Raw genomic sequence first — 17,121 nt, forward strand, 5'->3', positions numbered from 1 at the left:
ACTGGTAGGATGGGTGGCCCTGAGATTATGTCTGTTTCGAGAAACCACTCTAGAAGGGGCAGAGTCAAACAAACATGCTTAATTTTTTTAACATATTCTCTTGAGTTCTGCACCCTAGTATCTCCCAGTTCTTGGTAAATGAAATCCCTAGCTCCTTCCCACAGTCACCATCCATACCTCTCCCAGCTAATTTATTCTGGGGGTGACAGGAGGGAGGTGTACCGGATCCTGCAGGAGGAGGGCATTGATCTGCCTCGGTATGCTGTGCTCAACCGTGACCCTGCCCGGCCTGAGGGTGAGTACCTCGTTTTGTCCAGTCCTGCCCTGACTTGCTTTCTATGACTTAACCCAGCACTTTATCCTCTAGATATTTCCTATGTGGCACCTATCTAAGGGAGGCTTTGGTTATTAGAATATGGGTAGAGTTAGAGCTATGGGTCATTGGACTCAGCCCTGGACCTTTTATATAGATAGTCTTATATCTATATACCATGTAGGTATTACCATATTTATCACTAAGACATGGTCATACAAATTTGAAGCTCATGGAGATAAAAACTTGGAGAAAAAGGAGTTAGAAGTGTTCTACAATCCTAGGTCCTAAGAATGATCACACACCTACTTTCAGAGTGCAACCTGATAGAAGGTGAAGACCACGTAGAAGTAAACGGAGCTGTCTTTCCCAAGCCATTTGTGGAGAAGCCAGTCAGTGCAGAGGACCACAATGTTTACATCTACTACCCCAGCTCAGCTGGAGGAGGAAGCCAGCGCCTCTTCCGTAAGGTGTGGGGGAGTCAGAACCATAGAAGGACAAGAATGAGGTTGTTGGGAGGGAAGCTGGAGGATTTGGGGACAAAGTAGAAGCATCATTCTTTTTCTCTCTCTCTTTTTTTTCCTCTCAAAGATTGGCAGCCGAAGCAGCGTTTACTCTCCTGAGAGCAGTGTCCGAAAGACAGGGTCATACATCTATGAGGAGTTTATGCCAACAGATGGCACAGATGTCAAGGTTATGTGGATACAGGGATTTAAGAGATTATAAATATCTGGGTGGGCTGGGGTGCTTGGGGAGCAAGTGGCAGCATGTGGAGAGGAGTCATAGGACATAAAGTGTGAATGTGAGTGGCTTTCATATTTGGATGGAGATTACAAGTGGGGAAAGTAGATATTTACATTGTCACTGTAAGATCAAGGGCAAGGGGGGTGACATGGAAGATGGTATAATGTTGGTAAGTTATGTCTTAATAAGGACTAGACAATAGTGCTGGAGTCCCTAGGAGAAACCTTCATAATATTACTTCAGTAGGGCTCAGTGAGAAAAATGTTAGTCTCCGTTTTCTTAGTACTCAGGGTGTTTTTTGTTTTTGTTTTTATTTTACGCTGAAATAGTCTACAGACCTAGTGCTCATATTGTCTTCTCATATGCAGGGTGAGCGGTGGGCATACTCAGTGATGCTATGTACCTGCAGGTATATACAGTGGGGCCGGATTATGCCCATGCTGAAGCCAGAAAATCTCCAGCTTTGGATGGGAAGGTCGAACGAGACAGTGAAGGGAAAGAGATTCGATATCCAGTCATGCTGACGGCCATGGAAAAGCTAGTGGCCAGGAAAGTCTGCGTAGCTTTTAAGGTAAAGGATGTCCCACGGGGGTGAGGGGTGCTGTGTAATGAAGGAGACAGATAGGAGGAGGGGACTGGAAAGGAAGAATGGCTCTCTTGTTCTCATCTTGCCTCTTTGCCCTGCAGCAAACAGTTTGTGGCTTTGACCTTCTTCGTGCCAATGGTCATTCCTTTGTGTGTGATGTCAATGGCTTCAGTTTTGTCAAGAATTCGATGAAATACTATGATGACTGTGCCAAGATTCTAGGGTAAGGGACACAGTGGTTTGGGCTGGGGAGAATGGGCTTAGGGAAGAGAGTTAGAAAGCTTTTACTTTAATTAATTTATTTTTATTTTTTATTTGATCTTTATTGTATTTTTTAATTTAAATATTGTAAAAATGATTTAAAAGTGAAAAAGGAAAATAGAAAAAGGGCTCTTCAGTCCTCTTGCTTTCCCAACACTGCACTATCCAGAGGTAATTACTGTTAAGAGTCTTAGATGTAATAGTATGCCTTTTCCTGCCATGTATAAACAAACTATATTTATTGTATTAAATGTGATCATACTATAATACTGTTTTACAACTTGACTTTAAAAAAATTCATCATGTAATATTTAAAACACTAAACATGTATGAGAAATGATGAATATGGCGAGTATCCATGTATTCACCATTGAGTTTATGAAATAAAATATTAAGAATATAGTTGAAGCCCCTCCACACCCCTCCCTAATTATGTCTCCTTCCTTCCCACCCAGAGGTATTTGGTGTTTGTCAATCCCATACATTTATTATTATTTTTCTACAAATCTAGGGGTGGTTTTTTGCATGTTTTTAGACTTTATATTAATGCACTCTTCTACAATGTGCTAGTTCTGTTGAGCTTCATTTATACACATAATTTTGGTTCATTCCTTTTACACAGCTTCTTCATGTTTCTCCTTCTAGGAACACCATAATGCGGGAACTTGCCCCACAGTTCCAGATCCCATGGTCCATCCCCACAGAGGCCGAGGACATTCCCATTGTCCCTACCACATCTGGCACTATGTGAGCAAAAGTAAAAAGTCTGGAGTAACCTACTTAAGGCACCTAAATCAGACCAGTGGTTACTTCATGACCCTGTGCACTCTGACTAGCAGAGCCTGGGTCTCTTCTAAGCAGTTTTCTTAACCTTACCTATATTCCTAATCTCAGAAAGGTTTCCTCTGTTCTTTGACGTGTCAAGTAAGATGAAATGATGGGAGGTGCTAAGGGGTGGGATGAGGGAGAGGCTCTAAAAACATCTCCTATCTTAGGATGGAACTTCGTTGTGTCATTGCAATTATTCGTCATGGTGATCGTACCCCTAAGCAGAAGATGAAGATGGAAGTGACACACCCAAGGTAGGAAGAATGCCTTAACTTAGACAAATCAGTTTTGGGGAGGGAAATGGGTGGGAGCAGGGGGACAGGTCCCAGAGGCTTTGACTTTCTCACCCCATACTAAAGCTTCTCCTTATTTCTTTAGGTTTTTTAGTCTATTTGAAAAACATGGTGGATATAAGACAGGGAAATTAAAACTAAAACGGCCTGAGCAGCTACAGGTAAGATGGTGAATCTGGCTTGGAAGAGCAATGCTATGAGAAAGGTAGAGGGTATGGGATTGGGGTCATCCGTGAGAAGCCAGGATGAGCTGGCTAGGACTTGGCCTTCTGCATGGATTCCCTATTATTTCCTCCAGGAGGTGCTGGACATCACAAGGCTGCTGTTGGCTGAACTGGAGAAAGAACCAGGTGGTGAGATCGAAGAGAAGACTGGGAAACTAGAGCAGCTGAAGTCTGTGCTGGAGATGTGAGAAAAGGGATAGGAAAAGGGAGCCAGTAGCAGTGAGAACTGGGGGCTGGGATAGAAAGTAAACTATGAGTTTATCCTGCAGGTATGGTCATTTCTCAGGCATCAACCGGAAGGTGCAGTTGACTTACTACCCTCATGGAGTAAAAGCTTCTAATGAGGGGCAAGGTGAGATATAAAACCCCCTTCCCATTATCATTTAGATCTCTTATTCTTGAACCTTTGGATGACTTTTACCCCAGATTACCATTAGATGTCCCCAGTATCTTCCTCAAGTCTAGACCTATTCACTGCCCTTTATTCCTGCAGACCCACAGCAGGAGGCTCTGGCCCCATCTCTTTTGCTGGTACTGAAATGGGGTGGAGAACTGACTCCTGCTGGCCGTGTTCAGGCTGAGGAGCTGGGGAGAGCTTTTCGCTGCATGTACCCTGGAGGACAGGGTAAGTGTTTTGGGGGAATAAATACCTAGTAGGACTGGAATAAAATGATTAGAGGATTAGAAGATGAAGGGACTGAGGCAATGATGAAGTTGAAAGGGGAAAGAACATTCTTTCTTCCATGTGGGTATTTGTGGCATGCATTCCTGGTCCTCTCCTTTGCCCCCAGGTGACTATGCTGGCTTCCCTGGCTGTGGGCTGCTTCGTCTTCATAGCACTTTCCGCCATGATCTCAAGATCTATGCCTCTGATGAGGGCCGTGTCCAGATGACTGCTGCTGCCTTCGCCAAGGTGCACACTGCAGTTCTCTCACAGTTCCAGCTTCCTTTACATAGAGAGGCAGAGAGTTTGGAGAACTAGTTGGGAAATTTTATGGTGTTTGTGTGCCAACCCAGAGAAGTTTCTTCTTGTGTCTGACCACATTCTATAATACTGAGAATGAGCTGAGAATAGTTAGTGAGGATAGGTCCCTTGACCTATACCCCAGTTCTCTTAGCCAGTTCTCATTGGACCATTTAGGCCTTGGGGGACTACGCTAGACTGGATGGAAAACTAATAGACTTTGTGCTTCCCCTCCAGGGCCTTCTGGCTCTAGAAGGAGAGCTGACACCCATTTTGGTACAAATGGTGAAGAGTGCCAACATGAACGGGCTCCTGGACAGTGATGGTGATTCCTTGAGCAGCTGCCAGCATCGGGTGAAGGCTCAGCTTCACCATATTTTGCAGCGGGATGCACCCTTTGGCCCTGAGGATTATGAACAGGTTGGCTATCTTGCTGTCCATTATAACCCTGATCCCAAATTCCTGGGATTCTAAATGATAGTGATCAATACTGGTACTTACCATGTGCCAGGTACTATTTTACATGCTTTCCATATATTATCTCATTTAATTCTTACCCTTTGAAATAAGTATGGGGCCACAATCTCTTATCCACAATTTCAAAAATCAAAAGGATTTTTGTAGGTTTGGCACCAAGATTCATTTGGCAGCAAAACCTGACGTGATAAATATTTCTAATCCCTATTTATCCTATTTAGTGTAAACAGTCATACATTTTGCTGCATAAATATAAATATGTTTGATTATGCCTTAGGCCCTGCTGAAGGTATTATAGAACATATAGCATATGCACTGTATTAATTTCCTAAAGTCTGAAAAATTCTCTATTCTAAACACAGCTGGTCCCAAAGATTTTGAATGAATGATTTAAAAAAAATTTTTTTAAATATTTTATTTATATATTTTTAGAGAGAGAAGAAGGGAGGGAGAAAGAAAGGGAGAGAAACATCAATGTGCAAGAAATACATTGATCAGTTGCCTCTCGCATGCCCCCAGTTGGGGACTCAGCCTGCAACCCAGGCAGGTGCCTGACTGGAAATTGAACCAGCGACCTTTCCTTTTGCAGGCTGGCACTCAGTCCACTGAGCCACACCAGCCAGGGCTGAATGAAAGAATGTTTTAATTATTGTAGCATAAAAAACTATCCCAAAACTCGGTAACTTAAAACAACCACTATTTTATTGTCTCACAGTTCTGGGCTCAGTTGGTCTTGCTTAGAGTCTCTCCTAAAATTGCCCAGATGGTATCCAGATGTTGGAACTGGAACCATCTGCAGTCTCGACTAGGATGCTGGGATGGCTGGGCTATCTCTTTTCATCTTCTCCCATTGCTCTCAGAGCCTCTCCTCTTCACATGTTTTCTCCAAATGGTTTCTCTAGCATGGAAGCCAGACTTCTTAAATGGTAGCTTAGGACTTCACCAAAGAAGAAGCTTCCAAGTTTTTTAAAAGTGTAGGCCCAGAAGTAGCCCAGCATAACTTTGTTATTTTTTTTTTATTGGTCAAGCAGTCACAGGGCCAGCCTAGATTCAAGGGAAAGGAAAGGTAACAAAGAATTAATGGCCATCTTTAATCTACCGTAAGAACTGTGGACCTGCACTACCTTTTCCCCACTTTACAGTTGAGGAAACCTAGACTCAGAAGAATTGAAGCAACCTTTACAAGGTCACTCAGTTATTATGAACCCAAGGAATCTAAGCCAAGAGCCAGGCTATTAGCCACTGCAGTATACTGCCTCACAGTATTAATTACAATGAATGGCATTATATAATGTCATCCTTCTTCATGTGTATCCAGGCCACTATTGACTGGGAATCATGTCTAAGACAATGATTTTCCAGTATTCTGCCACTGCCAGTTCCTCATTTCTGATTGATTCTTTTTTAAAAAATTATTTATTTCTTTAAATTGTAGTACCACTTTAACCACTTTCAAGTGCACAGTTCAGTGGCATTAAGTACATTCACACTGTTGTGTAACCATTTCTAGTAGATCCTTAAATGAGCTAAGTAGCTGAGCACATTGCCTAGAGAATGGCTTTAACTGTGTTTTTCTCTGAGCAGGACTTGACAAACACAGGACCTTGCTCACTTATTTTCCAATCCACTGCTCCATGTCAAATCCACAAAACTAAGCCACTTTTCCTTTCTCCCTTTCTTCCTTTTGCTAGCAAGAATGGAACTCATAAGGACCTAGGTAGAGAATGTGTGCATTCCATTCACAGTTCTCTTCCCGTCTCTCCATCCTGCGCTGAGTTGGAACCTAGTTCTGTGGCAGCACCTCTACTGTAGGTTCAAGCTATCATCTTGTTTAGAGGATACAATAATGTTACCTTTATTACTCCTCATGAAAATATTCTGTGAAGATTTTGAGGGATTTGGGTTTCATCTTATTCCTCGAGCATTTTCCATGTGTTTTTTAGAACCCCTGAGAAAAGAATTTAGGTCTATTTCATTTCCTCTGGGCTCCAAGACTTTTACAATCAACCCTTCTCAGATGACTATGTGCTAGAGCAGTCCCCTCACCTGAAGGCCCTAGAAGAGCTGGTATGCCCAGTAGCGTAAGAGTGCTTATTGGAGAGAGCCAACAAACAGATATTTGCAAGCTGTTTCTGTAATAAGGTCACAGGAATCTGGGCAATTGGCACTAAGCCTATCTTGCTTTTCATCTCTCTGTTCTCCATAGCTGGCTCCCACTGGAAGTACTGCTCTACTCAACTCCATGGCTGTCATTCAGAACCCTGTGAAGGTCTGTGATCAGGTGTTTGCCCTGATTGAAAACCTCACTCGCCAGATCCGGGAACGGATGCAGGACCCCAAGTCTGTTGGTAGGTATGAATAATATATTGTCTTCAAGGTTCCAGGTAGGGATGGGTTTCTAAGGCACTCCTGTGTCCTCTGCTAAATGACAAGGCATCCTTACCTCTCTGGTTCTACGTCAGATTTGTTAGAGTCTTTTGTTAGAGGTAAAATCTTGGCCTCTCTGTCTGTCTTCCTTCCAGACCTGCAACTCTACCACAGTGAGACACTAGAGCTAATGCTACAGCGATGGAGCAAGCTGGAACGTGACTTTCGACAGAAGAGTGGGCGCTATGATATCAGTAAGATTCCTGACATCTATGACTGTGTCAAGTATGATGTGCAGCACAATGCGAGTCTGGGACTTCAAGGCACAGCAGAGTTGCTACGTCTCTCTAAAGCACTGGCTGATGTGGTCATTCCCCAGGTGTGTCTCATATAAGGGATCTAGTCTAGGGATTGGGGCACTGGGTAAGGAAGGAGAGAAAAGGCAGAAAGTGGGTGGCGGTATGGGAACCAGGACAGGAAACTTATAGAAGAAGTTGGTTGAGTTGCTACCAACCAACTCAGGGTCTACTCTGGCTCTGAGTAAGTACAAGAGACTGAGGAGAAACCTGGAGAGGGGGAATGTGGTAGATAGGAAAGAAGTCTTAGACCAGAGGTGACGACAGGCATGGTCTTGGGCCTGGGAGCATGAGGCAAGAGGAAAACGGGATTCATTGAGGTACTTATTCCTGGCCTATGGCCCCTAGGAGTACGGGATCAGTCGGGAGGAGAAACTGGAAATTGCTGTGGGCTTCTGTCTTCCACTGTTGCGGAAGATACTACTTGACCTGCAGAGAACCCACGAGGATGAGTCTGTCAACAAGCTGCATCCCCTGTGAGGGAGGGCTGGGAGGGGTGCTGGATGGAGGGAGGGGCATGTCAGGGGAACCCTTGGGGGAATCCAGACTGGGACAGCTTGGGGAGCCAAGAATAGAAGAAGGGGATCCTGGGATGGAAAGGAGAGGAGAAGTCTTTGAGGTGGGAAGAGGAAGTGTGTTGGAGGGGTGGGAAGAGGATTATCTGATGGTGTGAGTGATTTAGCTATTACTTCAGGTACTCCCGAGGAGTGCTTTCCCCAGGCCGCCATGTTCGAACACGGCTCTATTTCACCAGCGAAAGCCACGTCCACTCCCTACTCAGCGTCTTCCGTTATGGGGGTCTTCTTGATGTAAGGATTTTCTTCTTCTTTCAGCCTATGAACATCTTTTCTCAGCATTCTTTTACTCTCCTTGTGCCTTTTTTTTTTTTTTTTCCCTGAAAGCTTTATCTGTTCTCTGTTTCTCTGCTCATTCCCTGGCTCCCTTTAAGCATTGGCTTACTTCTTCTTGTGTTTGGTAGGAGACCCAGGATGCACAATGGCAGCGAGCTTTGGCTTACCTTGGTGCCATCTCAGAGCTCAACTACATGACCCAGATTGTCATCATGCTCTATGAGGACAATACACGGGTGAGGAGCTAACAGGGTGGGATGAGGAGAAGGCCCTTTCTTTCTCCTCCATCACTTTGTAGGAAAAAACTTTTTTATCCTTTGAATTTGTAGAATCCTGCTAGGTGTGGCACCTAGGCATAGCATGGCACAGAGCGTCTAGGAGGTTCCTACTGGAACAGAAAAAGTGTTTTGGGATGGTGTTGAGCCAGAGAGATACCATAGAACAGAATAACTCTTACATTAGGGAAGGTATGGAATTTGGAACAATGTTATAATGAGTCTTTTTCTCTCAAAAATTGTTACACATATACCTTTTTTATCTGGTTGCACAAAGATATCTTTCTATGTCCTCCTATATGCACTGTAGCAAAGCTGAATTATTGTGGGATATGGATGGGGAGGGTCATAGGAAGTTGGAAAGTCATGCCAAGTGTGAATCTCAAATGGTGGAGGTGAGGGAATTAGAAGTACATAACACTAGACAGTAGTTAAAGGGAAGCTGTAATGAATGGCCCCAGAGCAGAGTTAAGACACTGAAACCTCAGCCCCAGGAGGATATATCCTTTTGAGTTCCTTTCTGTTGTCCCTGCCTGGTCTTCCACCACCATATCTAGCTCCTCCAACTGCTCCTTCATCTGGTGATGCCCCATAGGATCCCTTCTCAGAGGAGCGATTCCATGTAGAGCTGCACTTTAGCCCTGGAGTGAAAGGTGTTGAGGAAGAAGGCAGTGCCCCAACCGGTTGTGGATTCCGTCCGGCCTCTTCTGAGGTGGGTTCAGTGCTGGGATTTGGGACTGGAGGATTTAGGAACCTAGTGGTGGGAAACTTGGAAACAGTGCTGGGAGGTAAAAGGGTTGGGAAGTCTGAGATTAGGAAGCTGGAGGCCATTAACACCTCTCTTATCTGTGCCTGTTTTTGCATAGAATGAGGAGATGAAAACAGACCAAGGCAGCATGGAGAACCTGTGCCCGAGGAAGGCACCAGATGAGTCAGACCGGGCATTGCAGACTTCACCCCAGGCCTCTGAAGGGCCTGGCCACCCAAGGAGATCACCCCTCATTCGGAATAGAAAAGCCGGCTCCATGGAGGTAATGGGAGGGGCTTGGGAGAAAGGTGGTGGAAGTGCTCTTAGGACAATATCCATGAATCCTCTGACTCCCCTTGCGGGGTGATTCTTGGGACCTTAAGTAGAGTCCTCCTGCCCCTGATGGGTATGTTTTACTTAATCTCTTTTTCAAAGCCGGTCTCCCAATAATGCTCCTTTAAACTGGTTGCTACTTCTGAAATTAAAGAGATGACAGAGAGGTGCCTGTGAGATAGGATTTTAAGAGATGAGCTCAAGGAGGAGGTCTGTGGATGAATTTGAAAGGGCAAGTCTTTAAAAGGAAATATATTAGAAAGAGCATGAACTCTGGGCTAAAATGCCAGTCTGATACTTTGAAGCTGTGTGACCTTGGACAGTTAACTTCTCCAAGCCTTGATTTTTCATCTGTTAAATATAAGTAATATCCACCATGTAGATGCTCAGTAAATAATAACTATAATAACAATACATTGATATTAAAGGCTAGGCCCTGTCTCTTTGTTGCCTTGGATAAAAATTATATCTCATATAAGAGCAAATACTTGGCACTTTAAATTAAATTAATCTCTTTAGGGTTATCTATACTCTCATCCTAGAAAGGGAATCAAGTCTGAAAGTCTGTTCCCTTTGTTCTAATGAATGGGTTTATGGCTATGGGTCTGTGTTCTGCTATTCTTGGGGTTTGTCTCTAGTCATGGTTCTAGTTCTCTAGCCTTGAGAAAGGAACTGTTGAAAATCTCACATGTGTCCAACTGTTCCGGGGTTTTGGTCTGTTTTTCATGGAAAGATTCTTTTCCTCTTCAGCCCAGTTACAATCTTTTGACCCCATGATTTATCCCAGTTTCATGGACTCTGACTGTCTGAATTGAGTCCTGTTTAGAGATGAATCTGTTCACCTGGCTCTATGCCAGCTCTGTTTTAAAAGAATTTGTTTTTCCATTTTATGAACATCTGAAGAATCTTAACTAACTTACCTAGGTTCAGCAAGAGATTCATAGTTAAGATTTTGGAGAAACCTGAGAAGACAAACTAGTCTCTTCTAGACTCATCCTTTTCTTACTGATGATTTTAAGGTGGATTTGGAGTTGTGAATATTCAGTTTCTTTAGGTGCGATATGCATCATTTTCTCTCTGAGGTGTAAGTTAACTTAGTATCCATAGTACACAAGTACCCTTCAGACTCACATGAATAGATCAAATAGATAGAATGACATATACTCTCTCAATAAACTCCTCTACATCTAAATGTCTTTCCTTTCACATGGTCTGCCAGTCTGACACTGTTGTGCTTGACCCCTTTTTTTCTTCTGGTTTAAGCAGTTAAGAGACATAGAAAAGGCAGAGCTCCGTCGTATATTGTCTCTCAGACTTGATAAGATTGACTTTTGGCTTTCAGGCCTATAGGAAGCTTCCTCTTATAATCACAGTTCTTCCTTTCAGTTACTAGTGCTGCTTATGTAGGATAATGGATGTCCAAGACGTATTCTTTAGATTTGCAAGAAAATCTTCTGTATGCTCCTTGGTCACACAGCCTTTTAATATTAATATCCTCTCTTTGTTCTATATCATCCCTATCAACTACAACCCTTCCCCCATCCCTTCTTTTCCTCTTGTCATCTCATATTTTTGGATGGTTTTAGAATACAAAATCTGTGACCTTCATTGTGGCTGTGTCCTAGACGATCATTTTCTCCAGTCCTATAATTAGGTCTGCCCAATAGCCACTGGGGGTTAAAGGAGCTGTGACCGGCTTTCTACCCGGTCTGATTTCAGGTCATGAACATGCAGTGCACGGGGAACCTGGACCTGATTCCTTTAAGGGGACGGCGCCGCCGGAGGTCTGGAGACCTCCCCCGGCCTTCCCCAGCCATCGGCCTACAGCCCCGGGCTGTGTCCACCACTCACCTGGCGTCCTGCACAGAGGTGTTCCTCCCTACCTCATCTTCCTTTTCTGCCCCTGTCTTTGCCTTCTGGGATTTAGGGACTCAGAATACTATCAGGGGTGGGTGTATGTATGTTTGGGGTTATATGATTGGACCCTTGGGGGCTTTTTAGAAATCTGTTTCATGTCTCTAGAAGGGGAGGGGAGGGCTTCTTGGTTTGGAAAAGAACCTGAGTATGGTTTTCATAGCCACAGCTGTCCCATGGAAGGAAGAGACAGTGGCCATATTACTTCTTATTGTGGCTGACCTATTGTGGTTGGCTTTCTGAGTCCTGTTGGAGGGATAGATAAGATTAAGGAACGATGCTCTCCTGAGAACTGAGAATGTTTGAATGATTTCTCAGATTTGGGATGGGAGGGCTAGGGGAACAGGCGTCTTGGAAATAAATGTGCCTTTTAGTATAGGATTCTCTGAACAGCTTCCTCTGCAAAATACACTCTTTGCTTCCTTTTCTTCTTCCCCCTTAAAAATCCTTTGATTCTTCCAAACTTTTTGACATTGCTTGGCTTTGTAGCAGAAGGAATTCAGGATCTGGGCTTTATTTAGACTGCTGTGTTGAAGTGGCAAATAATAACATAGAGTCCTTTTTCTCTAGGTGCTTTCCGAGACTTCATCCTCCAGGCCTGGTGTCTACCGGCTCTTTTCGTCTTCACGGCCACCAACAGAGATGAAGCAGAGTGGCCTAGGTATGGTTTTCCAGAGTCTCTCACCCATTGTTGGGAAGGGGTGTCTGTCTCTTCTTCAAAGTTTTATTGTGGGAATTGTCTGGTGGGGCTAGGGAGGATGAATTTGGAGAAGCCATATTTAGGCGTGAACTTTGATCCTGGATGACTGTTTTCATTCCAAGAAGGTGTTTGTCTTCTGGTTTTCTATACCAACCTCCCATTTATCTGGCTGCAGAGCATTTTTTCTGGCTTCTCCTCTCATCCCTTATCTGTCCCTCCAGTCTAGCCCAGACCTTAAGGGACCATGGAGACTCTGAATCTTCAGAGTTATCAGAGACAGAGCTATAAATAGAGGTACTTGTGACCCCCATAAGTGTCATATTCCTTATTAGAAGAATTTGTGCGATGTCCTCCTCTGAGACCTATGTTTATTATATATCCCTGCTCCATTTATTATGGCCCCTCCTACCTCCATCCCCACTCCTTCATCCTCTCCTAATCCTGTAATTTTTTTCCTTCCTTCCTGAAAATTGAGGGACAAATCTGAGACTGGTATAGTGGCAGAGGCTTCTCTCAGGACTTTGAGGGAATGTCTCTTGATTTTTTTGATTCCTGGAGAGGGGTGGAGAACATCATTCAACCTTTCCTAAGAACACAGACTGCAGGAAGGACCAAGCCTCAGAGGGTATTGTATTCTTTGGGAGTGGGTAGTGGTCCTTGGGAGGGGCTATCTTTGAACACAGTGCCTTGTGAGCCAGTAACTAGAAATGGCAGTTAGAGATAATTGTGTGTGGTCTGGCCTTGGTCCTCTGGCTCTTTCTCTCTGGTCCTATTATTCTCTCCACTTAGCTCCTTTCATTTTTCTGTTACCTTTGTTCTTGGCACCCAATTTCTTGGCCCCAAAATGGTCAGCATTTGGGCCAGCAGAGGGAGAAAGATTTTGGTAGCCTTCCAGGCTAATTTTATGGGAGTAGGTTGCCTTCTAGATCCATGAAATGAGGTAGGTTATTTGAAAAATAAATGACAGATGTATAAGACCTGTGATAAGGGCTTGTGATCCCAGAAGTCCCAGTAAACAGGCAGACAGTGAGGATAGGTGTGTCTGGCCCAGTTAAGTGGGAGTGTTGTTAAGAACAAGGTAGAGGTATTGACATGGTAGTTAACAGATGGTGCTGGTAAGGTAGAGACTACCCCCTGAGATGATCTAAGGACTGGGCTGGGCAGGATTGTCAGGATTGCACCAGAACATTATTTAGGAGAGGAAATAAAAAAGCTTGGGGTGGTCTGGGACAGAGCCAGCTAGTTTCAATTTCTCTGAAGAAAAACTGACATATTTAGCAACCCTTACTGCTCTCTGAAACCACATTTCTAGAGCCTATTTGAGCATGAAAGTTCAGAGAAGTTGCTGCAAAGAAGAGCAGTCCTGAATTCCGGGGTGGAGATATTCAGCCATCTGAGCTTTCTTAATTTCTGTAGTGACCCTGAAATGCTGGGACCCCTGAAACAATGACCCCTTCTTTGTGGGATCAAAAGAAACTGACCTCCTCTCTACTTCATTCGTCTCTCCCGTGAATCTTAGGTTCCCAAGCCAAACCTAGGGTTTTGGCTAAGATGGATTTGGAAGTAGATGGGCAAATCCCACAGATTAGGTTGTCAATATTCTTTCCTCATTCCCATTCTGTCCTCATGGGCTATAGTAGGAGAGGGAACTATGAGTACCAACCCTATTCTTGATCAGGTATTTGGGACAGTAACTGGCTTGATTTATTTGCTTCAGAGATTTTTCAAATTTTATTTACTCTTCTGATTGGCAATAGAGTTCTCTTTGAGATCTTTGAATTTATATGTGTGAATTTATATGACTTTGAACATCTAAGGCTCACTAGACAAACTTTTGAGAGTAGAAAAAAATCATCTTTTTTTTGTTCTTCCCTGTTCATTAGGTCCTTCTTATTATGGTGCTTAGCACATAGTAAGCGTGCTCTACATGTAATCACCTGACTGTTCACATGCCTTTCAGTTTATGTCCATCTTCACTTTAGAAATAACCTGTTTCTTCTTGATGAAAAAAAAACTACTTTTTTTTCTAATTGAATGCAGTTGATCTCAGAGTCAAGAGACCTGGATTCTAGCCCAGCTTAGCTTCTAACAAATTGACCTTAAGCAAATGAGATCCCTTTTGAATCTCAGTATCTTCATCTCTAAAATGAGAAGGTTGAACTGGGTAATTTTTTAGTCCCTTTCAGGTTTAAAAATTCAGTGAATCTCGTATTTTCTTTCTTGGGAAAAGTAAAAAGGCCTAATGGGAGATAGAAGGGAGGGAATGTGGGATGAAAAACTTAAGAGGAATTGAAACTTATGAGAACTTGAGATCTGAGCTGAGTGTTCAAAACTTAGTCTCTAGCTTCAGTCAAAGTTCTTTCCTTTTAAACCTACAATGGACTAGATTTCTGGGTTCTTCAAATCCTATATCCAGGATAAGAAACAGTGAATCAAATTTAGGCCTATCTAGAAAGATTACCTATTCTTTTAGCATTCCTGAGAGCCAATGGAAAGCATAATCTATCCCTTTCAGTAGCTTTGAGTCCCCTAATATCACTAACTCTGCATTTGTAGTGGCCCCTTGTATCTGCCATGTAGACCTTCAGGAGAATCCCTTCTTTGCTTGCCCAGCGTAGCTATGAAAGTAGTGAAAGCTGTTTGTGGCTATGTGTAGTAGCTACCTGATGGTGGCTTTGAATGGCTGTGTGTGTGTGTGTGTGTCTTGATATTGTCATGTGATGTTGTGTGTACTTCTGTATGGTAATTGCAGCTTTGCGTGGCTACTAATGCACTCCCGGCCTTGCAGGCTCACAGTGCACAGGGCTGTTCAGCACTACAGTGCTGGGTGGTTCCTCCAGCGCCCCGAATCTTCAGGACTACGCTCGCAGCCATGGCAAAAAGCTACCACCTGCCAGTCTGAAGCATCGAGATGGTATGTGGGTGGGTTTGGGGGGCAACCCTTTTCTTCATTTGTCCTCCAGCAGGGACACAGTTCAAGAACTATTCATGCTTAAGATGGCACTGACATTGGCCTTAAAACAAGTTTTCTTCATCAGTTATAGAGGGGAGAAGGAACCAAGACCCCATCCACCTCCATTTGCATTCCCTCTTACCATACACGTATTACTTATTTATGCTTACCCCTTCATAAACTCCCACATACAGCCCTGCTACATCAATTTACTTACCTTTGTATTCTTTCCTGGATTCTGGTCTATAGGGGAAAGGACCAAAAAAGGATGATTAATGGTCAGGAAGAATGCAGTGGAGGCTTGATTAAAATTTAGGAAACCAGGGATCCTGAAGATGCTTAGCCAAGGCAGGAAAGATAAGAAAAGGGACCGGGAGTTGGGATGAAAGTTTCTACAACGATCATGTTTCTAAATGATGAGAAATAGGATGTGGTGGTGAAATTCAGGTTGTCTGTGGGGCTGTATTGTGGTAGAGATGACACATGGATTCCTAAGAGGAGATTATACCAAAGGAAGAAATTGAAATGTGCTAGTCAGGAATCTAAGGGCGGGGGTGGGAGCAGGTCATATACTAACTGTAAAGAACAGAGTAGATTGCTGGCAAACTCCAGAGCAGGGGGTGGGGGCAGGTGTGGGTATAATCCCCATGATGTCTTTTCTCCCCAGAGTTCTTGTTTGTCCCGGCCGTAAAACGATTTTCTGTGTCGTTTGCAAAGCATCCGACTAACGGTACGTTTGCTTCTGACCCAATGTCATTCATCCTCACCATGTCACTTCCAGACACTTAACCTCTGAATTCTGACACCAACTTTGCCTCTCCTTCCACTGTGTTGACACCCTGCTGTCTATGAATGAAACACTCACTAAGTGTCCTTCTTGGGACATATCCCCTGTGTGACAAACTTTAGCATTGGCTGCAGCCTGGCTGCCCTATCCCTGAGGCAACTCAGGGTCTTACTTTCATGGTCACCATCATCACCATTGTGTCACTTTTTTCAACATCATCACAAAACATTAATTAAAACTCTCCCTTTCTCATCACATGACTGCTGGGCTTTGTATAAACATAACACTGGTTCACTGTCTTAGGAAGAGACTGGTATTTCCTATATTATCCCCATTTCTTCTCCCCACCAACTCAGCTTATGTAATTTTGATCTTGTTTTTTCTCCAACTCTTTTGTTGGAGTGGATGACTAGTTTGTTTCCCTCAGAAGCAGTGCTGCAGTTCCCAGTCCCAAGCCTACCCATAAGGACATTGGTCTTGAGTATGTAGTTTCCCATCTCCATATTCATATCTCCTACCATTATGTGTACTTGGTGTGGTTCTTGTGCTCCTGACATCTGCTTTATGTTACTACTAACCTAGGGCATAGAAAACAGGAGCCCAGATTGACCTGAGATAAAAGAGAGAAAGAAAGGAGTGGGAGGTAGTAGGTAAAGGGAAAAGAATTGTACCTAGAGTTCTTAAACATGGTTTTCATGTAGCCCTAGCCTAAATTTGACACTGTTGTCTCAAAGAAGCTTGAAGTGAAGAGATGTCTACTGGGATTCTAGGGGAGCTTAGGAATGAATAATATTTCAAAAATATTGAAGAGCTGGGTCTCCCAATACTAAGGTGGCAGACCAAGAACTGAAGGTGAGGACCAAAAACTGAAGGTGGAAACCAAAAACTGAAGGGCTATGATCTCTTTGTAGGCTATGGCAGGGGAACGCAGACCTTATTCCCTATTTTATCCTTTATAGTTTTAGTGTCTCTGAGCATTGTCTCTTGTCTTCAAGATAAATCTAGTTTTGTTTTATATGGTTTTCTTCCATCCAAGAGCTAAGATCCTGTGAGGGAGGTAAAATTAACAAGGCTTTCTGGCTGGAAAAACCTCCAGGTGCTGATCCCTTGCTTCTCTACCAGTGGCAGATGCTAGATTTTAGCCTTG

At 43.6% G+C, this 17,121-nt stretch overlaps 1 protein-coding gene across 11 annotated transcripts in view; it reads left to right on the forward strand.

Moving 5' to 3' along the window:
• Positions 1-17,121, forward strand: part of PPIP5K1 (diphosphoinositol pentakisphosphate kinase 1) — a 39,804-nt gene that overhangs the window by 4,980 nt on the left and 17,703 nt on the right. For 2 of the 11 annotated variants that reach the window (XM_054565492.1, XM_054565493.1), the window contains exons 6-29: positions 210-295; positions 629-783; positions 905-1,006; positions 1,467-1,628; positions 1,745-1,866; positions 2,550-2,651; positions 2,900-2,986; positions 3,111-3,186; positions 3,324-3,433; positions 3,519-3,601; positions 3,743-3,874; positions 4,041-4,162; positions 4,451-4,633; positions 6,897-7,038; positions 7,213-7,436; positions 7,762-7,889; positions 8,108-8,222; positions 8,393-8,500; positions 9,135-9,251; positions 9,406-9,570; positions 11,340-11,489; positions 12,105-12,195; positions 15,023-15,148; positions 15,855-15,917. In XM_054565492.1, the coding sequence (XP_054421467.1) occupies positions 210-295; positions 629-783; positions 905-1,006; positions 1,467-1,628; positions 1,745-1,866; positions 2,550-2,651; positions 2,900-2,986; positions 3,111-3,186; positions 3,324-3,433; positions 3,519-3,601; positions 3,743-3,874; positions 4,041-4,162; positions 4,451-4,633; positions 6,897-7,038; positions 7,213-7,436; positions 7,762-7,889; positions 8,108-8,222; positions 8,393-8,500; positions 9,135-9,251; positions 9,406-9,570; positions 11,340-11,489; positions 12,105-12,195; positions 15,023-15,148; positions 15,855-15,917 (2,951 nt within the window). Of the gene's footprint in view, positions 1-209; positions 296-628; positions 784-904; positions 1,007-1,425; positions 1,629-1,744; positions 1,867-2,549; positions 2,652-2,899; positions 2,987-3,110; positions 3,187-3,323; positions 3,434-3,518; positions 3,602-3,742; positions 3,875-4,040; positions 4,163-4,450; positions 4,634-6,896; positions 7,039-7,212; positions 7,437-7,761; positions 7,890-8,107; positions 8,223-8,392; positions 8,501-9,134; positions 9,252-9,405; positions 9,571-11,339; positions 11,490-12,104; positions 12,196-15,022; positions 15,149-15,854; positions 15,918-17,121 lie in introns of those variants that run through there. The other 9 variants (XM_054565494.1, XM_054565495.1, XM_054565496.1 and 6 more) reach the window with 9 other exon arrangements.

Source organism: Pteronotus mesoamericanus, unplaced genomic scaffold (assembly GCF_021234165.1).
Source record: "Pteronotus mesoamericanus isolate MK-2021 breed Mesoamerican mustached bat unplaced genomic scaffold, CSHL_Meso_final contig_164, whole genome shotgun sequence".
NCBI lineage: Eukaryota > Metazoa > Chordata > Mammalia > Chiroptera > Mormoopidae > Pteronotus > Pteronotus mesoamericanus.